Source organism: Cavia porcellus, unplaced genomic scaffold (assembly GCF_034190915.1).
Source record: "Cavia porcellus strain 051 isolate PalLab524CR breed Dunkin Hartley unplaced genomic scaffold, mCavPor4.1 scaffold_2, whole genome shotgun sequence".
Lineage (NCBI taxonomy): Eukaryota > Metazoa > Chordata > Mammalia > Rodentia > Caviidae > Cavia > Cavia porcellus.
Genome location: NW_026947485.1, coordinates 126,279,883 through 126,301,912, shown reverse-complemented (window position 1 = coordinate 126,301,912; position 22,030 = coordinate 126,279,883). Strand labels below are relative to the sequence as shown.

At 39.9% G+C, this 22,030-nt stretch overlaps 2 protein-coding genes across 5 annotated transcripts in view; one reads left to right on the top strand and one right to left on the bottom strand.

Moving 5' to 3' along the window:
- Positions 1-4,639: 4,639 nt before the first annotated feature.
- Positions 4,640-15,601, top strand: Lysmd3 (LysM domain containing 3). Of its 3 annotated transcripts, none has more exons than XM_013143655.3 (3): positions 4,640-4,850; positions 8,038-8,303; positions 11,783-15,601. In XM_013143655.3, exons 1-3 carry the CDS (start codon positions 4,838-4,840, stop codon positions 12,443-12,445), a joined length of 942 nt encoding a protein of 313 aa, XP_012999109.2. In that variant the 5' UTR covers positions 4,640-4,837; the 3' UTR covers positions 12,446-15,601. The 3 variants fall into 3 exon arrangements, with proteins under 3 accessions (XP_012999109.2, XP_003479505.3, XP_063101395.1); XM_003479457.5 differs by having other exon boundaries at positions 4,641-4,907; XM_063245325.1 differs by lacking the exon at positions 4,640-4,850 and adding an exon at positions 4,978-6,782.
- Positions 15,602-16,414: 813 nt separating this feature from the next.
- The window catches only part of Polr3g (RNA polymerase III subunit G), a 28,482-nt gene continuing 22,866 nt past the window's right edge, over positions 16,415-22,030 (bottom strand). For both annotated transcript variants that reach the window (XM_003479459.5, XM_013143503.3), the window contains exon 8: positions 16,415-18,589. In XM_003479459.5, the coding sequence (XP_003479507.1) occupies positions 18,503-18,589 (87 nt within the window). In that variant the 3' untranslated portion in view covers positions 16,415-18,502. The remainder of the gene's footprint in view (positions 18,590-22,030) is intronic.

Sequence of the window (22,030 nt, the reverse complement as noted above, 5' to 3'; positions counted from 1 at the left end):
ATCAGCACATCTTGCCAGATCCGCCAGGAGGGAAGGGACACTCCTCTAGCTTCTACTTCACTGAGTGCATTCAAGTGCGAAGCATTCTTTGAAACTAGCTGGCATTCTTTGCTGCAAATAATTCTCAAGGGATTTAGAAGCTAGACAGGATTAAAGCTTGGGAAGAAGGAAAAAAGTTCAGCTCAACCTAAACTGTAAATGAAAGAAAACAGAGCAAGAAAGGAGAAGGGAAACAGTTCCAACAATTGCTGAGCAGTAAATCCCTCTTATTTACAATGAATGGGGAAAGGAGACCCTATGTATGGAGTGGACCCTATCCACGTATGCAAGAAAGAAGTGATGAAAAGCTTGGTTTTGTTTAGCTTTGTGTAGAGTGCTGGAGATCACATTGGGGGCCTCATGTACACTAAGCAAGTGTTACACCCGCAGTCCATGAAACAAAACAAAACAAAACAAAACTTAGTATCTTTGTGGAATTGGATGTGTTGAAAACCTATTTGCAAATCAGATGTTTTTAACCCACATCAGTGTGATATTCAGTGTCACCTTCCCCTTGCCCAAGTTCTTCCCCTGGCTGACTCCTAAGCCACCTTGCAGCTCCCATTCTAACCCTCCAAGGGACCCGTGAAGAGGTGGATTATGTCCTCCTCGCTCAACCCTTCCACAGATCTCTGTCTTGCCCAGAGTGCAAGCCTAAGCCCCTGCCATAGCCTCCATGGCTGTCCCAGACCTCCTGTCCTCCCTTACTTTTCATTCATCTGCTACCAACATCTAACACATCGGTGTTTCATTCACTTATGGAATTCTATCTGTCCTTCACCCCAAGAATGGAAGCTCCACAAATCAATGATTTGGACCAAGGATTCACACACGTCCCTGAGCCTACAGCTGCTTACTATTTAACCACTGAACAGGTGTCAACACTGTCTATATTTTGTCAGATAAATACTGCCTTCAGTTGAGGTATGGACACCTCACTATTCTGTGATTTTTCATATAGGCAAGGAAACTGTTTTTCAACATTTGCTTGGCTTTTCAGAGACTGTTGGCTGAGCTGAAGACCATCACAGAAGTGGTCTCTGCCTAGAAACACCCGGAACAGAGTAAGAAGGTGCTGTCACTCCTGTAATTCTCCTGATGTGCTCCTCCATTCCTGACTTTCCTGACTGAGTATATGATTGAAGACCTATGAATTAACTAGAGAGCTACCTTGTTTTCACTTCTGTGTGATCATCTAGTTCCACAACTTGGTCATGTCTCATCTTTTTCAGTGTAGTGGACTTGACTGATTCTGTGTGATCCACTTGGGTATTTGGATGAGGAGGCAGAACCACAAGCAGGCTGCCATCTCAGGACACATTCATCTGCACCAGTTTGCCTCAGTGGTCACCATATGGTACAGACTGTGTGAAGCAAAGTGTTTTGAGTTACACCCTACTTAATTATAGGCATGTAACCATTCCCTTTTACATGCACTAATGGCGCAGCTAAGGAATTTATAATAAGGCATATAAGGCCAGTTTTCATTCAGATAAAATATGCATTGATGAAGTCATGGAAAATTGTCATTTTCATATGATATTTAATATCTCTGAATGAAGAACTAGCATCTATAAGCAACTCTAGATTCCTAAGGTATATTGGACCCTCCCTTTTATCCACATTATGGAAAGGCTGGGATTGAAATAATCACCATTATTAACAACACACGGTGAAAGCAGGGAGTTCATCTAATACCTCTGCTAGTAGAACATATTTCTACATCATTTAGTCTATTTTCCTGAGACTTCTAGAGTACACACAATATTTCTCTCTATAGGTAGATATTTGAAGGATGGGGAAAATTTTTTCAAAGCTCACCTGGTAATTCCATTATAAATTCACTTCAAGTTACTGTAAGTAATTCCTTGAAGTACAACAGTGTTTTCTAGGTTTGCTTCTGGAAAATAGAATGTGGGGGGGGGGGGAAAGGCTAATAAGAGGACAGAAGAAGGGCTAGAAAGCAAAACAAGAGGACTAGAAGAAATCAGAGGGTGTCAAGAAGAAATGTAAAAAGAACTCAAGTTCTGTTTTCCTTTCATTTTTTTATTTCTAAGGGAACTGATCTGCATCTTTCTTCCAGGCGTTCACTACTGGAATACAAAGTACAAACAGACTCAGGAATGACAAAGAGGTGGTCAGCTCTGGAAAAAACAAGCCCGGTTATTAAAAAATAAAATGTGTTCACTCAATATTTTTAACCATAAGGAAAGCATGCAGTGATCCAAATTTAATCTATATTGAAATACTTAAATGGAAACATCTGCCTACCATCCTGCCACATCTAGTTTTTTACAGCCACTGTTAAATATTCCTTGAGTAACTTTTTATTCTGCAAAAATACAACTCCCTGCATAGACATAAGTGGGGGTGGGAGAATAAAATTTAATATTTTATTCCAACAGGAAAATATCGTATCTCCTATATGGTAATTTACTTTTTGAAGTTTATGTTTAGCTCTTTCTCTGTGCCTATAGTCTACAAACTCCATAGCTAGGACACTGTTTCTCTAAGCAATATGATGATCTTACTTATACACTTCTTTCAACAAAATGTCTTAAATAAGTGAATAAATAAATCACCAAATAAAAACATTCTTTTGATCCAAAATATAATACTGCATTGTCTTAACAATAGCAGATTTGGCTGTGGATGAACATTTAGAATGTTTCCTTTTGCTGTTATTGTAATAAATATTCCTGAATAATCTGTTAAATCTCGGACACGTGTATATGTGAATGCAAGGTAATTGCTTAGCAATGTAAAATTTCAATCCATTGCATTTCTAACTTTCATAGATACTGTATTCCAAACAGATTGCATCAATTTATACCCCTTCCCTAGCTTTTACTCTGGGGCAACACAAAACCAACCATTAGTGGTTAAAAAAAAAAAAACCCCACATGTTTCTATAATCTAAATAGTCTCTCATCTACAGCTTTTTAATTAAAATTGTAGCACAGCATCTGTTTGGCGAGTGCAAGGTCCTGAGTTCAATTCCTGCTAAAAACAACAACAACAAACTGTCAGACCAGCTCTCAAAAAAGTAAAACTCCCTTCAACTTTGCTGAGCATTAGGAACATCCTTTTTCTCAAAGACCAAGTAGTTGTTCCCGCTGGCCAGCTTTTTGGAACTCTGCCAAAGTTCATGGCTAGTTGCTTCCTTTGCATAGTCTAATAATAAAATATAATTTTATGGCCTTTTGGCAAGAATTTCAATTACTGAGTTTTGTGAAATACAAATAATGATATCAGAGCATGCAAGCATCATGAAGAAAATATGCATAAAAGATACAGGTAGCAGTCATGCAGAAGCTGGAAACTTCATCACTCAGGCTCTCACAAGGATTCCACTGCCTATTGACATTAAAATAAGAAAAGTAACCTATATGTGGAAAGAAGGTGGTATTCCTATTAACATTCATGAGGCTGAGCAGCTGAAGCCCTACACATCAAGTGGGGAATATATCTTTTGTCTACTGATGAGAAAATGTCTCAACGATAAATGGTTACAGAGAGGAGTGTCACCAGGTCAACGGCACACAGAACAGCTCCGATGAGTTTTATTTCTTTAGCCTTCTGCAGCTTTTTGTAGCATTGTGGAGCACAGTGCCTATCCCCTCAAATAAAAGACTAATCTTGCCGAGCAAGAAGATTCCTAACCTTCACCGAGGAGTCTCTTAAGCAAAAACAGACCATTTGAAAACAATTTAGAACAAAGTTTCTAAGGCTTCATGACATATTATTAACAAAAAGGCTCTGCACCCTGCATCCGGGCTATTTGTCCCTAAACTAGACCTTGTAAAAAGAGCAGGGTCACCCAAGTGCAATGCCTGTAATGTCAACAGATTCATTCTTAGAATGCTTTCCATTCACTGCTATAAATTCAAACATTTGATCATACTCATTTAGCAGATTTGTGAGAAAAAAACTATATATGAAGGCGTTATTTCAGAAACTAATATGGTAACGACTCCACTATGACCATCAATGCCTTCAGTTAATTTTCAAATCAAAATACGTTCCGTTACAATTAGTTGACAACCTCATCCCCTAAGAGCCCAAGAAAGCACTTCAGACACACAGTTCTCACTTCCGCAGCCTGGCTGCAGGCGGCAAACTTCCCTCTCCCTGGATCACCAAGAGCGAACCCCACCCCGCAGAGCTCCAGGACCACAGCAGTGCACACCCTCCCGCAGGGGCGGGGCACTTTCTACACCAGGCCTGCGGACGCTGCGCTTTTGGGGCGCTCTCCCTCTGCCAAAAGAAAACTCCCAAAGAAAGATATGCACAATAGCTGTCCCACGGATCCTCGGGACGCTCTCTCTGCAGGGTATTTGTAGGGTACAGTCTTGGCCGCTAGGGACCGCAGGGTTAGCAAGCGAACCTGAAGCTCTCAGCCATTCCCCTGGGGCTGAGGAGGCGGGGCTGAGGGCGGGACTGGGAGCCAATGGGCGGGGTTGTACTTCAGGGCCCGCCCCCTGGGTCCAGCAGCTTCCAGGCGCCTGCGCGCCAGGCTGGGCCTGTGGTTGGCTGCCCGGGATCCTGGCTCACCCTCGTGCACCGCCCCCCCTCCTCCCCCGCCCCGCCCACCACCGCCCATTTGACGCGCTGACGCACCGCAGGTTTGCGGACGTGGCGGCGGCGTACCGTCCAGAGGGCGGAGACGTAGCCGGCGGTGCACCCGGGCTGCCCGGAACAGAGTCTGGGTCATGAAGTCATTGGGGTCGGCGGCGACCGCAACGGATCTAGTATCCGTGCCCTCGCTGCGTTTTCCCCGCTAACGGGCCAGGTGGAAATGGCGGCGCGAGGTGCGGTGTGCGGGTCTGGGCCGGCGGGGTTGGATGCAGCTTCGGGTTCCGCGCGAGGTGAGGCCCGGCGGCGGCGGCAGCGGTGGCGGGGCTCGGGCCGGTTCCGCGACCCGGACAACCCGGGGAACCAGCAAGACCGTCGGAGCCGGTCCGAACTCCGTGTCACGCTGGGTGGGGGAGCGGAGGCTCGGGGAATGAGTCTCTCATCTGCGGGGTTCCTGGAACCCCGCCCCGCCACCCCAGCCTTGGGTTGCCGTGGATACTCGCGATCCGCTTCTCCCGTCGCGTTGTCCAAGTGTAATACTGGGAACCAAAAATTTTGAGATTTAATCGTTGCTGGAGATAGCAGGGAAAGAAAAAAGCAAGAACTGGGCTTGAGGAATGAAGAGAGAGTGATGCTTTTTCTAAAAAGCAAAAGTGGCCTGTTTGATCCGGCTTCTGGGGCTCTGTCCCAGTGTGAAGCCGCTGGGCTCTGGTTCTTTCCCTCAGCCCTGCCTCCGCGCGGGGCGATCCCAGGAGCATTCTTTGCGCGTGTGCTCCTAGGGTGTCTGGAGAACCACTTGGAGGTACAGGCTCGCCAGCTAATGAGAGTTGCATCACCTTATTTCACCGATGATAACTTTTGGGGGCCACTAGTAATCAGTTTAGCAGACAGGCTTTTTCTAATTCTCTGAGAAGGGGTCCGTATCTTTTCCCAGTCCATAGAATTAGAGAGATCAAGAACACTGAGCCAGAGGACCAGAATACTGCCTTGTACTTCCTAACCACTAGGTAGTTTGCTCAGGTAATTAGCTGCCTGGGCCAAAGTCTAGCGTTCTCATTGATTACAATTACTTCTTGATTATTCAGATAGAAATAGCCAGTTTATGGTATTCCACTACCTGCATTTCATGTCAGAGGAGAGTGGAAAGAGTGATACAGGTGAGGTTTTAAATATTAGCAACAGAGCTTGGAAAGAGAGAGATTCGAATCCATGTCTGAATGCCTGTAGGGTATCACAAAATGTCAACTGAATTAAACTAGTTCTGACGTTCTAAGAATACGATATCAGAAAAAGTCTAAAGGAGCAGCATAACTGGGTCATTGTAACCTTGTATGAATTTCTGATGTGAGTCGCAATTTTTTTTTAGCATGGATGCCTTTTGATAGTATGAAACATATTCTTGATAGAAAAGTGAGCATGTGTATAAAATTTGCCTATAATGCACAGAACTCACAAACACTCTCCAGATAAGTGATGGTGAACCTTTTAGAACTTTCAGTGATACAAACAGCCTTGTGCACCATGGGTGCCATAGGTTTGACACCAGTGGCCCAGATTGTAGGCTAAAAATGACTTGGTCAAGTAAGTGGAAATAAAACAGCCTTGAAGGAATAGCTGTGATCATGACTTCAGAATTGCTTTAGAGATGTGACATCTGATAGCCTTCTTTAGTTCAATGAATGCCAAGTTAGTAGAGTAACTGTACTTATTGGTAATAAATACTGTAGAACTTCTGGGAACAGTTGAATAATCTCCTTAATATGTAACTGTTAATTACTATACTAATATCTCTTGAATTTTTAAAGAAAAAAATTATTCAATTATTAACAAATTACTATACTAATATCTCTTGAATTTTTAAAGCATTACAGTGTGGCCATAGAGCATGATTTGAAAGTAGCTTTTTAGAATTGGATTCAATTACATGAAGTAGTTTGGAAACATGTTATAAGATGGGCCTACGCAGAGAAAATAATCTGTTTTCATCAGTTTTAGAAATTCAGACTTTGTGTTTTTTCAGATTTTCTTCCTTCCCCTTTCCACTTGGTACTCATCCATAGCATTCAAGACAGAATTGAGGTGTCCTCAGAACAGCATTTCACTTCTTTGGCTTCCTCCTCTGAACAGACGTTCCATCCTTGCAGGCTGATTTCAGTATCTTCACCCAGGTGCTAAAATTTGACATTCCTTAAGTCTCAATCTTGGGGCCTTTTTCCTTACTCCAGACTAAGATTCAGTGACAGGTGTTTATCTAGTGACTGGGTAATCTCTTCTGTACTCTCACAGCTTCAGTTTAACCTTGGTGCAGATTAGTATATATATATATATTTATGACATTATGTTTTTAACCCAGACCTTTCCTCTGGATGTCACTGTATATGTGTAGCTCCCTTGTCTCCTGGACAGTCCTTTCTGCCAGCTGAGGAAATTCTTTAATGTAGCCACGCTCCCGTCCCAAGTTCCATGTCTTAGAGAATAGCACCACCTTTTACTCAGCTACACAATTCAGAAATCTTTGCGGGCTCTTTAGCTTCTCTTTTCTCCTATCTGAACTACACTAAAGTTTCAATTATTTATCACCAAAATGTGTCTTACACTTTCCACTTTTTACAATAATAACTGAAAGCAAGCTGTCATTTTTATTGAACACAGTTAGAATTTGAGGTTCTTGCATTTGTTTTATAACAATAGATTGACTTGAAGGTGTTGCGGGTAAGTATGCAAATAAGCAAGAAGTGTTCATTGATACCTGTTTTTAAATTAAGCCAGCTTTCACTCCATCTCATGGTGTTTTTGCTAAAGCATTAATAGTCAAAATCTGTTCACAGTTGAATCTGATGAGGAGTCTTAATTTAGATGAAAAGCTTTCAGGGGAAGAAAACTTTTTGGCCAAGAGTAAAATTGTGACCTATAAAGAAGAAGTAACATATTACACTAAAGAGAAACTGTGACTAAGAGGTAAATAGTGCAGTGATGCTTTAGTCCCATTGTAAACTCCCTCTGAGTTTACAACGCAGAGCAAGCAGGGAAGTTTCATGAAAATATTCTCTACCTGTATATAAAACATACTTTAAATCCATTGAGACCATCAGGACCATAAGTTAGTGGTGTGGGAAAGGGTTTTAAGATACCCAGAGCAATTTTTTACTAGTTTCATCATGTTCTCAGAATAAGTGGAACTTAATTTTCGACCTAATAAAACATGGCAGCGTGTCTAGTTAAGATGTCACTGTGTTTTGTGACATTGTGTGTTAAAGTACCTCTTTCTCTTGTGCCATGGTGTCCCTTGCAAAATGTTTGTTGTACTTCGGTGTTTTGAAGCCTAAACTTTTAAATAAAGCATTATTTAAATTGTATATGATGCATGTATCAGTTTAATGAATCAGCTAAATGCCAAAGTGTTCTGTTTTTTTTCCCCTTCAGATTTTAACATTATGGCAGGAAGGCATCAGAATCGCAGTTTCCCCCTCCCTGGAGTACAGTCTAGTGGTCAAGTACATGCTTTTGGAAATTGTGCAGACAGTGATATTTTGGAGGAGGATGCTGAAGTATACGAGCTTCGATCCAGAGGAAAAGAGAAAATCCGAACAAGTACATCAAGAGATAGACTTGACGACATTATCTTATTAACAAAAGACATACAGGAAGGAGACACTTTAAACGCAATAGCCCTTCAGTACTGTTGTACGGTAAGTTTTAATTTAGTTTTACATAATACAGTCCAGAATGAATCATTTGTTTATTACCCCAACCCAAATTGAAATAAATTCCATGTGGTTTCATCTTGTTAATTTCCTATTTTCTCTTTTTTTTGCTTTTCCCCCTTCTACATAGAAATCTATTATGATTTTAATGGATGTTAATTTTTGACATTTTAAGTAAATATTTCAGTTTCTGTTTATCTCTGAATCTACTACCTTCAGTATTGAAAAATACCCAAATATTCTTATTCATATAGTAAGAAAATGTAAAAATATATAAGGAAAAGTGTTTCTCTGACCTGATTCCTTGCTGATTTCCTTGGTTACATATTGTATTCCAACTCTGCGTTTCTGATTTGTGTCATCACTTTTATAATGGGCTTATTTTAATAATTCTTAAGACTATAGGTGGAGTACAGCACTATTTACTGTATTTGTCAAGTGATGACAAGTCCTTTTTGTAAGGTTAATCATCAACTGCCAGTTGACCTCCCATCAAAAAGGAGCCTCTTATGCTAATCCCCCTTCTGTTGTATCAACTTTCCCACCAACTAAGGCCAGTCCCATCCTCCTTTACTAAGCTGACTAGTTTTCATCCTTCTTCCTTCCAAATCATGAGTCAGCTAAGTACCAGTGATTTTCCCCAAATCACTTTCTGTCAGCCTCTGCTCTCTCACATGTATTTTAGTACTATCCTCCTCAGCTTCATTTGAAGGATTCCAGCCATTTCTCCAGTTCACAAGCTAGGCTCTGTGACTGTCTGCTGGAGTTAAACTTGGCAGTGAGGTCCTTCTATTATGCGGAACAGACTCTGCTTCAGCTGCCACGAAGCGCCTGGCTCTAGTCAGTCTGTGCCACCCATTTCAGAAACACTATTGAACTCCTTCCACCGTCTGCTATTTTCCTTCATGAAACCACCAAACGATGGTCACATGTCCCAAACACTTTCTCTACTTCACTGAACTTACCACCTTTTTTAACCATAAAAATGGCACTTTAAATTTCTTAAGAGTATTTGCCAGGTGTATTAAAGGGACCTTACTAAGTCAGTCTCTAACAAAGCTACTGCACCTCCCTCTTAGGTCTCTGCTCTCTTTCTGGCCTTGCCTTTCTGATCTAAGACATATTCAGCCATTAATTTCTCAGTGATTGTACATTTTTAAAAACATTCACATGTATTTGCACCAAACACTGAAATTAGATATTTTCTAATTGAGTAACAACAGGAATGGTGTTGCCATATATAAGCACATTTGAGAACAACTACCCAGTTCATCTAATCTCATCACTAAAATATTCTATTACATTTAAAAATAAAAATAGGTAATATATTTGTTTTGGTAAATTGTGAATAACTACAATAATTATCCAGAAAAAATATGTAGAATCTTATCTATAAATGTATGTAAATATTTATAGGAACAGACAAAGCTACGGAAAGAAATGCACCAAAGTGATAACACTTATAGTCCACTTATGGTCTTAAGAATTATTAAAATAAGCCCATTATAAAAGTGATGACAGGAATCAGAAATGCAGAGTTGGAATCCAACATGTAACCGAGGAAATCAGCAAACAGGGTGTGGGAGCTAACCCTTGGAAGCCTGGTTGAGACAGTGTTGAGTAATTGCCAGCAAAAATACAATACCAAGCAAAAGAGCATTAAAGAGAATGAGTTTAAGCGTTGGCGATTGTCAATGAATCTTCTGACAAATAGCCTTTTGTCTGTACTGTCTCATCTCGCTAGATAATATTTCAGTTCTCTTCTACGCCTTCACACATAACACTGCAAGAGAATTTTCCAGTACTCTGCTCTTCATTGATCACTAATCTACACTTGATCTCATCACCAGTTCTTGCAAACTCTCTTTACTTGATATCCTATACTCTGCCCTTTTCTGATTTTCCTATTAATGTACAATAACAACTAATGCTTTTATGGCATGCTGCAGATCACCATTCTTTGTTCTGCAGTCATTTTAATTCATTAGTACTCACCCTGATGGGATGAGCTAGGTAGTATTGTTACTGACATCTTGCTGGCATGGAAGCTGAATGGCGGAGAGTTGAACACCTTTTCCCCAGCCACACAGCTAACACAGTGTGAGTGAATCGTGCTTCAGACCTCGCCCTCCTGCTTTCAGCCCGTGTGGCATAATGCCACTCTGTTGGCTTCTCTTGATCTCCTTTGTGGAACTTTTTACTCAACATATTCCTCAAGTGTTGACATCCCTCAGGGTCTTTTCTGTCACTTACTGCCAGCCTTTCTAGTGATCCTGATTCTCGGGTTATTCTCAGTTCCGCAGTGAGTAGCACAGACTGAGATGAAGCTGGCCCATGTAGAGGAGAATCTTCGTACTGTAAGGTTTTACGTGATCAAGCGAAAGGCGGGAGGGCCTCGCCTGTGAATTGGAGGATCCCGACATCTTCCTCTTGCATATCTCAGGACCTCACTGCCAGTGTGGTTAAATCTGCATTCCTCCTCCTGACTCAGGAGTTTTCTATATCTTGGGGCACAGAGGCATCATGCATGGAGCTGAGCAAACTCAGAAATCTTTTCTTTTTTTTTTTTTTTTAATTGGTATGGGGGATTGAACTCACGACCACCTGCTTGCAAGGCAGGTGACTATGCCGCTGAGCTAAATCCCCAGCCCCCAAACTCAGAAATCTTAAGGTTCATCTTAAACTCTCTATACCTTTCTGACAGTCAGAGCTGATGAAGCCACTGATGGAAAGAACGAATGGGATTGGTGAATTAGAGGTGGTAAGGAACCTGGCCTGTAATTGCTAAGCTAAGAAACACTCCTCTACCTCATCACAGTGACGGAGGACGCAGACAGGGAGGCATGTGCAGGTGTGGAAAGCATATCTGTGGCTGACCTTGGAGGCTGCTGGATAATTACACTGGTGGTTCAGGGGAAGGATCTGGCTTCAGAAGACAAATTACAGGGAATAAATTACTGTATTTTATTCTAAGGTGCATTTTTTCACACATTTTAACATCTTCAAAGTTAAAGCCTTGGCATCTTCCATATGTTTGGTGGGCTTTTTCCCTCTTAGAAGTAGGTGAAATAACGATACATATTAGAGTTGATGACAGTTTTGATAACATAACAAACTCTCAGTTGGTTACTATTTGCCCGTGTGCCAGTTGGAAGGCAGACCAGGAACACAGTGACTGAAGCCCGCCTTCCCCCGGTGCTTCCAAGCACAGCAGGACTGTGTGGTTTTGTCAGAGGTAGAAAGGGAAGCAGCGCAGAATCCGAGAATCTACTTAGAGAGTGAGCAGTAGTGTTACTAGCACCATAGGGCTGATTACAAAAAAGAGTTGGTGACTTTCTGAGTATGGTAATTTAATACTAACAAGCTCACTTTTTCCTTCTAAAAGTAAGAGGGAGGAATGATGATTTTTACCTCTCATTTGATTTAGAATGCAGTTGAATATTGTGTTTCCCTCTTTCTTACAGGTAGCAGATATCAAGAGAGTTAATAATCTCATCAGCGATCAAGACTTTTTTGCCCTTAGAGCTATCAAAATTCCAGTTAAAAAGTTCAGTTCATTGACTGAGTCACTTTATCCTCCAAAAGGAAGACAGGCTTCTCGGCCTTCACCTGTCCATTATGCTCCTGAACAACAGGAAATCCTGTCAGCAAATGACTGTCTTTCTTCCAGTGAGTCAGCTGGTAGCTTCTTAAAAGAAGTGGATCGAGACATAGAACAGATAGTGAAGTGTACAGACACCAAGAAGGAGAACCTCAATGAGGTAGTGTCCGCCCTGAGCACGCAACAGATCCGTTTTGAACCTGATAACAAAAACACAAGATGTAAGGATCCCTATTATGGAGCGGATTGGGGAATAGGGTGGTGGACAGCCGTGGTGATAATGCTGGTCGTAGGTATAATAACACCAGTGTTTTATTTGCTGTACTATGAACTCTTAGCGAAGGTGGATGTTAGTCACCATTCAACAGTGGACTCTTCACATTTGCATTCAGGAATCACACCCCCATCACAGCACAAAGAAATGGAAAGTGGCATCACTCCCACCAAAGGAATCCATGGTGGACAACAAGAAGGCCATGGCCTGTATGGGGATTCTCAGCCAGCGGCAGCTCAGCGTGAAGCATAGCTCTTGGCTCATGGCATTGTGTCTGCAGGGCAATGAAGCGCTTACATTCAGTGACCACTGCAGAGGCAGAATGCGGGGCGACTGATGATGCTTTGTGTTTGTTCTACCTAAAACTTTTTGAGCATTTGTAAGTGGAGTATATATGAAATCCCTGCAGTTCCTGGTTGTTCCACTACAGAGCACTGAATCCGGAAGTCTTATATCAATACTTAAAGGAAAAAAATGAATTTGAATGTTTGTTTAGGAAGTTCTTAGAACATGAGCTATTTTTCTTCTTAAGTCTAAATTTGACTTTTCAAGTAATTTTTTTATTGAAGGTTATTCATGTGACTTTTCAGAAGCAGAATAGTGATAGTATCAGATGTCTATAACTGAAGAAAATTTACTACTGGGAACCACCAAATTACTTTGTTGCAAAACAGTTTGATTTTAAAATTATTTGACATGAATATTTTCCTTTTTGAAACTTTTATTAAAAAACACATTTGACACCTCTGTTAGCAAAGAGAAACATGCTTAATTCTGAAAGAGGCTAAGGTGCTGGGGATGTAACTCAGTGACACAGCTCCTTCCTGGCAAGTGCAAGGTCCTGAGTTTTATTCCTGGTGCAAAGGAAAAAAAGTGAAATTGAAAGAAGCTAAGAAATAGATTAAATGTATTTTTAAGACCACGAAGATATGTGGTACAGTTGAAATTTTGGTCCTTGATCACCAGAATGCTGGAATAAGTTAAAGCTAAAATAATTTTTCTCTTAAAGAATGCTTTAAGACAGATCCTCACCTCTGCTGTTTTGAATTGATAGTTGAAAGCACTTTGCAGTTTTTCAGTGAAGTGTTATGGTACAGATTAGCATTAATTAGAAATGTAACTTCTTACATACTGTGATAAGTCTTTGCTGTTACATAGAGTAACATGCCTTAATTACATTTAATGCCTTATATACACTTTATGTAAGTGGATGTAAGTTTTAGAATTGAAGTAGATTTCACATGGTCCAGTTGGATTCAGTACATAGGCTATATAAATTGCACCCTACTTTTACTTTGAAGCACAAGTTAAAGGAGTCAGTAGAAGTCTTTATTATTTGCTTGTGAGGTCTGCTGCAGAAAATGTTAAGCAAAAACAAGAAGCATTTTCTATTAAGAGAGAGATTGCTTCACTTGTGGGTTCCATCACTTCGTTTTCCAGAGAAAAATGTTCAGCTAAGCCTTTGCCCACTGAAATCCAGTGTCCGCTTGTGGAACACAGGCCACGGGTACAAGGACTGGTAAAAGGGCTTGGTGGCGCCTCCCTCTAGACGGCCCCATAACAGCCACAATCTGGCTAATCAGCAGTGGCATACTGACTTCTGTGCTTCACTTTTTAAAAAGTACCTGTTTTTAAAATTAATTCACTAGAAGAGAGTCTTAGTGAAGGCTGGATTGGTTATTTTGTGTAAAATACAGTATTCACATTTTCTGGGTATTGCTTCACAATTTTTAAAGATCCAGCTTTTTGAGCAGTCATTTTAGATCTCAAGCTCCAATCTTAATACACTTTTAGTAGTATTTTCAGGAAAAAAAGCATCCTAGAGAGACAGATCAAATAGTCCAAAGCCTCGCATGTATGAGAGTTGCATTTTCTTCCAAAAAGCGTTTAATAGGGAAGTTGCAATGAATTGATTGTCTTGGGACATTGTAAGTAATTTTAAATTATTTTAGTGTGCCTTGGACATCTTGGAAAGAGGAGTGATCTTCTGATTTATGCTCGGTGTTGACTAGACCAGTTTACTGTTCATTAAGCCACTGAAAAGTCCAAATGTAGAGTAGAACATGCAGACTATGTCAAGACAGAACAAGCTAGATGTCCTTCGAATACTATGTAAACATCAGATTGGTCAAATTAGGTTCACTGATTCCCTTGTTAGTTTTACATTGAAATTGTGATGGAGGGGTCTGATTCAAGTAAGGTCATGTTTAATTATTAAAACTTTTGTCTTGCAGAGTATCCTTTCTGAAGGAAATATATCGTATATCCTGATGATGCACAATCAGGCAATTTTTTTCTATATATTTCAATTATATATATATTTAAAGAATTTGAACTATATGTAATTCTATATACAGGTTATATAGAAAATTAGTTTGATTTTTGTTTTTAAAAATATCCTAAAATATTAAATGGAATTCAGAATTTTAGCTTTTTAAGAATACTGATATACATTAAATTTGTAGCACATACACATTGTCATATAACTAGATAACATAAGCACAAGTACTGTTTGATAGTTGTGAATTTTGTGAAGGCCTTTTTCGAATTCATTTTGAGGCTTTTATATCTGTTTGCAAATCTAAAGTAATGGAGTTGTGAATCACTGCACAGTGGCTCACTTAGAAGTTTGGAATAGCAAAATGAAAAATCTCATAGTTTAGAGCTTTTTAAACAATGTGTGGGTGACATGGTTAAGTACTGAACTAAACTTTGCCCATTTAAGTGAAATATTTTGGCTGCCCACCTCTAACGTGGTTTGCTAGCCACATTAAGAATTAGAAGCCTAGTGTCCTGTCCAGCGGTCTTCTTGAGAGGACTTTATGACTTCTAAAGCTTTTTGCCTGGACTCTGCCTGCTTGTTCAGTGGCCTTAAGTCCTTTTCAGTGAACCACTGTTTAGTAACTGATTTTCTTGAAGATCTACTTCTAGCTGGAAATATGAAGGATGCAGTTACAAGTATGAAGCAGAGACCCATCCAGCAGGGTTACAGGGCAGTTGGAGGTGTTTTATTTTTGTTGTGTGGTGCTGAGAATTGAACTCAGGGCCTGCTGTGTGGTAGGCAGATGCTTTACTGCTGATCCACGGCCACAGCCCAAGGGGAAATTCTCAAGTCTATTCTTAAATATGGTGCATTATGACAGAAATCACTGTTATTTTGAATTACAACAATGTTGCTCAGGAAATCAGTATTTTTCTTCTAAGTATGTGCATATTGCACTATTATAGAAATATCTGAATGCTTTATTTAATTTCATTTTATGTATGCAAACTAAGTTTTATATAATGTATTTTGTACAATTGGGAATATTAGCATGTACCTCTGTAAAACTTTAAAAAAATTTTTTGCCCTTTATTCATATTTTAAAAGACCTGAAAATGTAATAAAGTCTCTATTTTATTATTCAATCTAAAGTGGCAAACTGGTGAATTTTATTGATTAAAGCAATTTCTAATTATTTGATATAGAGATATAATATAGAGCAAGTTGCCAGAAGTTTACAGATTCAGATTCTTGTGCGTTCCATTGGGTCACTGGTAGGACAGACAGAAGTGCAACAGAAACTTTAGTTGAGTGGTCTGGGAGGTTTTCCTTAGGAGAGAAAGATGCGGCAAGGCATTGTCAACAGTTTATGTTGTCCTGAATCAGTCGTAGGAAATGTTCCAGATACAAATTTCAAGTATAAATGTTTCCCCTTTGAGAACTTTTTAAAAATTAGGAGTAGCAGAAACAGTAAGAAAGCTCTTTGCAGTTTTAGTAGAATGCAGTGAACTGTTTTTTCCATGGTGTGTATTCCTATTTTTGAAAACATCTTACGAAGCTGTGTTCAGATTTTTTTTTTTACTAAGGCAGTTTTTGGCAGCTCTAGAGTCTGACCATCTTAAAGCCGCCGACACTATACATGTGGGAGTGAAGGAAAGTTAACATCCTGAATTTCTTCACTCTGGTGGTCCAAGAAACCAGTGATTATGCTAATTATTACACTGCCTGCAGATCTCTCTGTTCTCACAACTTTTTTCCTAATTCCATACCTAATTTTCCTTTGATGTTCAACAGTTACATTGTAGGCATCTCTGCTCAATAAACATGTACTTCACTAAATAAAATCTTAATTATCAGATTCACTTTTTATATCTAGAAGTTAAAAGCAAACATTTGGTAAACAAAACAATTTTATATTGAAAAGAATTTAATGTGTAGTCAAAGACAAGAGAAAAGCATTATAGCAATCAGTTTATTTTAATAATTTTAAAGATGCTTTACCAGTAAGTTCTTTTGTATATATAAAGAAGCCTCTGCTGCAAAATACTTTACTTTCCAATGGAGTAACTTCACAGTGTCAGATTATAAGCCAGGAAAATAGGGTTTATGCTGGTAAAACAACCTTCAGGTTCTATCCTCACAATTTACATACTTTAAAATTACAGAAATACCTTCCAAAAGGAGAAAGAATACACGTCATTGGGGCCTCCTAGGGTAAATGCCCGAAGGGACTGCCCCACAATTGGCAAGACTTCCCAGTGAAGGTGGATTAAAATTAGGAAAAGAAGTAACTTCTGTGTATTCGCCTGAGTCAAGCAGTTATCGGCAGAGTTGTAATAATGCAAAAAACCAGTGTAGAGATACAACTGCTGTGAACTAAATGGTAGTACTTGGCTGTGGCACCAAAGGAGCCTTAAGAATAAAACAACTATATTATCATTCCCAAATGACAGCTCTGCTATTATTACTACAAACTTTCATGTGAAGTTTCTATTCTGAGTAGACTGCAGCTTGAAAACTTTGTTTCAATTTAGTCAAGTCTGACAAGCTCCTTTAAACAAGGAGTCCCATATATAGCGAATATAGCACTAGGAAGATGGGGCTCTGACCCATCTTGAATTATCTGAGGAAGTATTGTCATTTAGTGATCTTTTTCCTGAGACAGTCATGTTGCAGAATCACACAGGACAATGCAAATTTTCCCTACAAATAACAAGATGGGAAAAATCTGATGACAATAATGTATTTTATGAGGAAAACAAGTTTAAAACATTTCAGTGACAGCTATGATTGAAGGTAAGAACCAAATTTAAGACCTGCTAATTCCTAAAGGCTAAGAGAATTATACATAAAGTGAAATTCTGATACTTAAAAAACCTTATAGGAAACTGCTTAACATAGAGAAACTAAGGTACAGAAACTTAACCATGTGCAGTTTCAAGGCTGAATCTAATATGGGCAGAAATAGAATTTAGGGCTCTGGTGCTCAGGAAAATGGATGATATTTTCCCAAAGAGAAAAATACATTTTGGTGTTTGATATTAATATGTTGTTTTTGAAATACGTGAATTTTCTTAAAAATCTTTGGCATTTTTAGTACAATGGAGGCTGAGGTTTCTAGGTATCTTCTCCCCAAATCATGAAGTGGAAGGGGAGCTAGAAAGGATTAATCTTAATTTCAAAATGACCTGAGTTCATTCTGCTTTGTTATAGAACCAGCTGTAGAGCGTGTGAGGCCTGAGACACACAGAGGCCTCCAGCCTTCACCAGGCTTGCACTGCTGCTGTGAAACCGATGTAACTGGAACTTACTCCACACTTCTACAAAGCACAACATCAAACAAGATGCCTGAGTCTAGTTTTTCATAAACTCAACTATTTGAAGATGTCAAACTTACTATAGTGAGATCACATACTGTGTTCTGAAGTAGCCCCAATTATGTTCATCCAACACGGACGTGGACTGTGAAACGCATATTTCCACGTGGACATCTTTCCCTGTGTGCATGTTTTTTGATCACAAAACTTTTAATCCCTTAAATTTGCATTTGTGAGAGGCCAGGTATGTTTCTGTAGTCCTAAGGTAGTGAGTGGTACAGTACATTCCACATAAAAATAATGTTCAGTTTGTTTTTAAAGTGCTGCATGTGCTGGATTGTCAACTTTTACATTATAGAAAGACACTATGACTCATAACGTTTAGAAAAGATCAGCCGTTACAGAAAAATAATTTGTTCAAGTATGGATCCATAGATTAAAAGATGCAAAAGCTCGTTAGGCACATTCGAACACAGATTTTTCAAACATCCACTAGCAGACACAGCGGGGCCTCAGAGGAACGTGGGAGGTCTGTGGGAACAGAGACTGCTACAGAAGGTAACTGCTGTGTAAACTCAAAGTGGATTTACATATTTTGGTAACAAGTATTTGTCCAGTGAGATAGGGACAAAAATAAAACAGGTACTCATTCCTTATGACATGAAACAAATCAAGTATTCCAGATACTCAGAAGCTGAATTATAAAAACCATTTCAAGCAATTTCATGGCTAATAGGTTGCTTCATCCATGTTGTCATCGCTGTCAGCACCAAAATCATCTCCGTCTTCAAAGTACGAATTGATGTAGTCATTTTCCTAAGTGAAATGGTTATACATTCTTTAGTAAAAATGAATTAGTAGCATCATATTCAATAATACAGTGTAAGCTATCCCTTTACGTTTATAAATACAAAACTTTACAGCGGTTTAATAGTTTTTAATCTATTTAAGAAAATGCATGAGTTTTCCCTGTGTGTCTACGTGTGCCGCTTTCCTCAAGAAAGCAACTCATAGCTACCATTCTGAGGTAGTGACCAGCTATGAGGACACACAGGGCCCCCTCACTGGGCAGGATGACACATACGCTGCAGTGCTCCCCAGTGGGTGACGCGTGGGCTGATTAACTAAACCAATCACATGCAGTGCACCACACGCAGGGACATGCAAGGAACCGAGCCAGTCTACAATGACGTCCATCACTGCACCGCTGCTGAGGCTCAAAGTCACGGTGCGTAACAGCAAGCACAGGGACTTCCGCTTCCCATCAGAAGCTCGCAGGAGAACAGATGCAGAGGACACCATGTCACATCTATCCAGGCCTCTCAGCTCCCTGTGGTTAAGATAAGCCTCTAGGAACATGCAGGTCCTCGGGACTGTGACCATGTAAAGGACTTAGAAAATGAAAAATTCAAAGGTCTACCTTGAACCTGGACAAAGAGTTATTAACCTAGTCTGACCGCAGTAGGGATTTCATTTGGACTTTAAGGTTTTTTTGAAGTAATTGAGAAAATTTAACATTGGCTTGATGTGATGATACATACGTCATTATGTGTAATAATGGCAGTATGAGGTTGTTAAAGAGTCCTCATTTTTTCAGTCCACACTGAAATGTTTGTGGATGGAACACCATAATGTCTATCTGACAGTAATATAGGGTAGATGGCAGGTAGGGTTGGGGGACAGGCAGGGAATGAGCAGACAGGACTGCTTAATGAGCTGTGAAATGACCATTCATAAAACTGGGTAAAAGTCCATGATTGTTTATTTTACTAACCATTTAAGTTTTAAATCTGCCACACTAAATACAAATTTCCACATCTCTACTGTCTGTAGTAAGCAGACCATTCTCAATAGATATCTCAGTGTGTATCGGCTTCACTGTTGTGAATATTTTCTTCTCTAGTATCTAGATGATAGATCTTATATGGAAATATATATAAATAATGAAAGCTAACTCACATCCTTCAGATACTCATTACTTTGTCTTCCCTAAATATTACCATTATCTGCAACTAGCTCAGATCCTTCCCTGTTCCAGAAAGTTAGCCTGGCTTCTCAGCCAACAAATCCAGAATTGTCTAGATACCTGACCCAAGTCTGTGGCTGTGGTCGGGGGAGGGATGGCATAGTTCAAAGTTCAAGGCCTTGCAACCCTGGCAAAGACATGTGGAAATACAAGACAAATTTGTACATAAAAGTACAAATGGTAAGGAGGAGAAATTCTTAGTATTCCAAACCAAACACATTACATGTGTTCTAAACACAAGCATCTCTCAAATATACTCCCTCATTCTGTAAGGTAATTCTGCAGAATCTGGATGCCTATGTAAACTAGCAGACTAGGCTGAAGCTAACAGCTTAAATGGTTCTTGGCTCTCATTTGAGCTCTTGTTCTTGAATTATATTCTAAATTGCAGAAAAAAATAAATCCTTGATTTAATAGGTAAGCATTACATAGATAATCTGCCCCATTTAATGGTTCAAAGTGCTTATCGAATTCTCAATTCCTTAGGTAAATTAATTAGCATATTTTTCAATTAATGATTGCTAAAAGCAGCAGAGAGAATAAATCTGTAAGTTCGAAACACACCCCATTTCCATTACAGGGGAGACAACTTTTAAAATGAAATGTAGGTACAGACACCTACTTTAAATTACGCAGTACTCTTCTAAGGTCAGTGTTTGCTGATTACATGCGATGAGATCTCCATTTCAACATCCTGAGATATATCAAGACTCAGCCCCTGTGGACCTCGCCAACATGGCATTCCAAACACTGGCGCTACCCACTAGACATGGTAGCACTACCCCCCACACGGTAGTGGGACATCCGGAAGTGTCTCAAGACAGTGCTAAATGCCTTTTGAAGGCTAAAGTCACCACTGGCTGAGAACCACTGATGGAGAGCAACAGGTCTGCAAACATGAGCCAACCTCTGGCTCCTTTCAATACGAACTGACTTTTATAAATCCCAGACACCACCTTTATTACTCCACAGCATTTACAGCTCTTCATGGCTCCCCGCAGCATGCAGGAGAAAGTCAAATGTCTCAGCCTGGTACGCAAGGCCCTAAAGACCCTGATCCTGCTCATCTCCAACCTCATCTTTCCACTTACAGTCGCTAGTCTAATGATACTGATTTATAGTCAATTATGCTAAGATGCACACTCTCAACACCTGCAAGCCTTTCTGCTTGTGTTTGCCTCTATCTATGCTCCCTCCAGTCTATTTCCTCATCTTCTTCTGATTAAGTCTTTAAATCTTATACACTCTCTCCTTTGAGATACCTTCTTTGACTTCGCTACAACAGTTTGGTATCTTCTGTGAGCCTCTACGGCACCCAGCTCTGCAATATCGCAGTTTTACTGTCTAGTATTTGTTTCCTTTCTTGTTTGTCTCCTAGTAGAGGGGACAAGTCATCTCATCTTCGTATTTCTACTGCCTTGTAAATTCCAAGCACATCGAAGTGCACACTTACTGCAGGCTAAGTGATGAAGCAACGAGGAGGACGTGGGGTAACTGTGGGTAAGGATGCAAGCAACCAAGGAAATTATTTAAGAGGGGGGAAAAAGGCCCACGGCTAGAACCCTGAATGCTGGTATTTACAAAGGAGAATACAGAGAACTCCAGATACTATGAAAGGAGAAAACAAGTGAGAAACAAGAAAAAAATGAGCACTGTCTCACAAACACAAAAGGAAACAACCGTGTCTGTCTATCTCTTGGTCCCCAGCACAGTGCCTGGCAGAGGAAATGCCTATACTTGCTTTAAATTGATTAATTTAAATAAAGAAAATATTTTAATTAATAGGAGCTTTTCAAAAGTGTTGAATGCTGAAGAAAAGTCTATGTTCACCTGCGGTGAACGTGGTAGCAATAATCTGAACAGTGGGAGGTGGGAATCGGAATAAAAAGAGCCAAGTTGGGATGCGGTGACCAAGCAGTGACAGCTGAAACAGCTTTCAAGTGACAGCAGGAGGCTGAAGGGAGAATGCGAGGAAGACGTTTTATAATGGGAAATGGGATGTTTTTTAATTTATCGTCAGAAGAGACAAATAGGAGAAGACACTAAAAAATATGGAAAGGAAATTGACCTGAGGATGACAGCCCCAAAACAGGGCAGGAGGATGAGGTCCAAATAGGATGAAGGGATTTCTTCCCTTGATAAAAAGAAGAAGCCAGGACAAGACACTGAGTTTGAAGAGAGAGGCTATGAAGTTCAGCCTTGCTGTCCACAGTTTTGGAAGGAAGCTGACT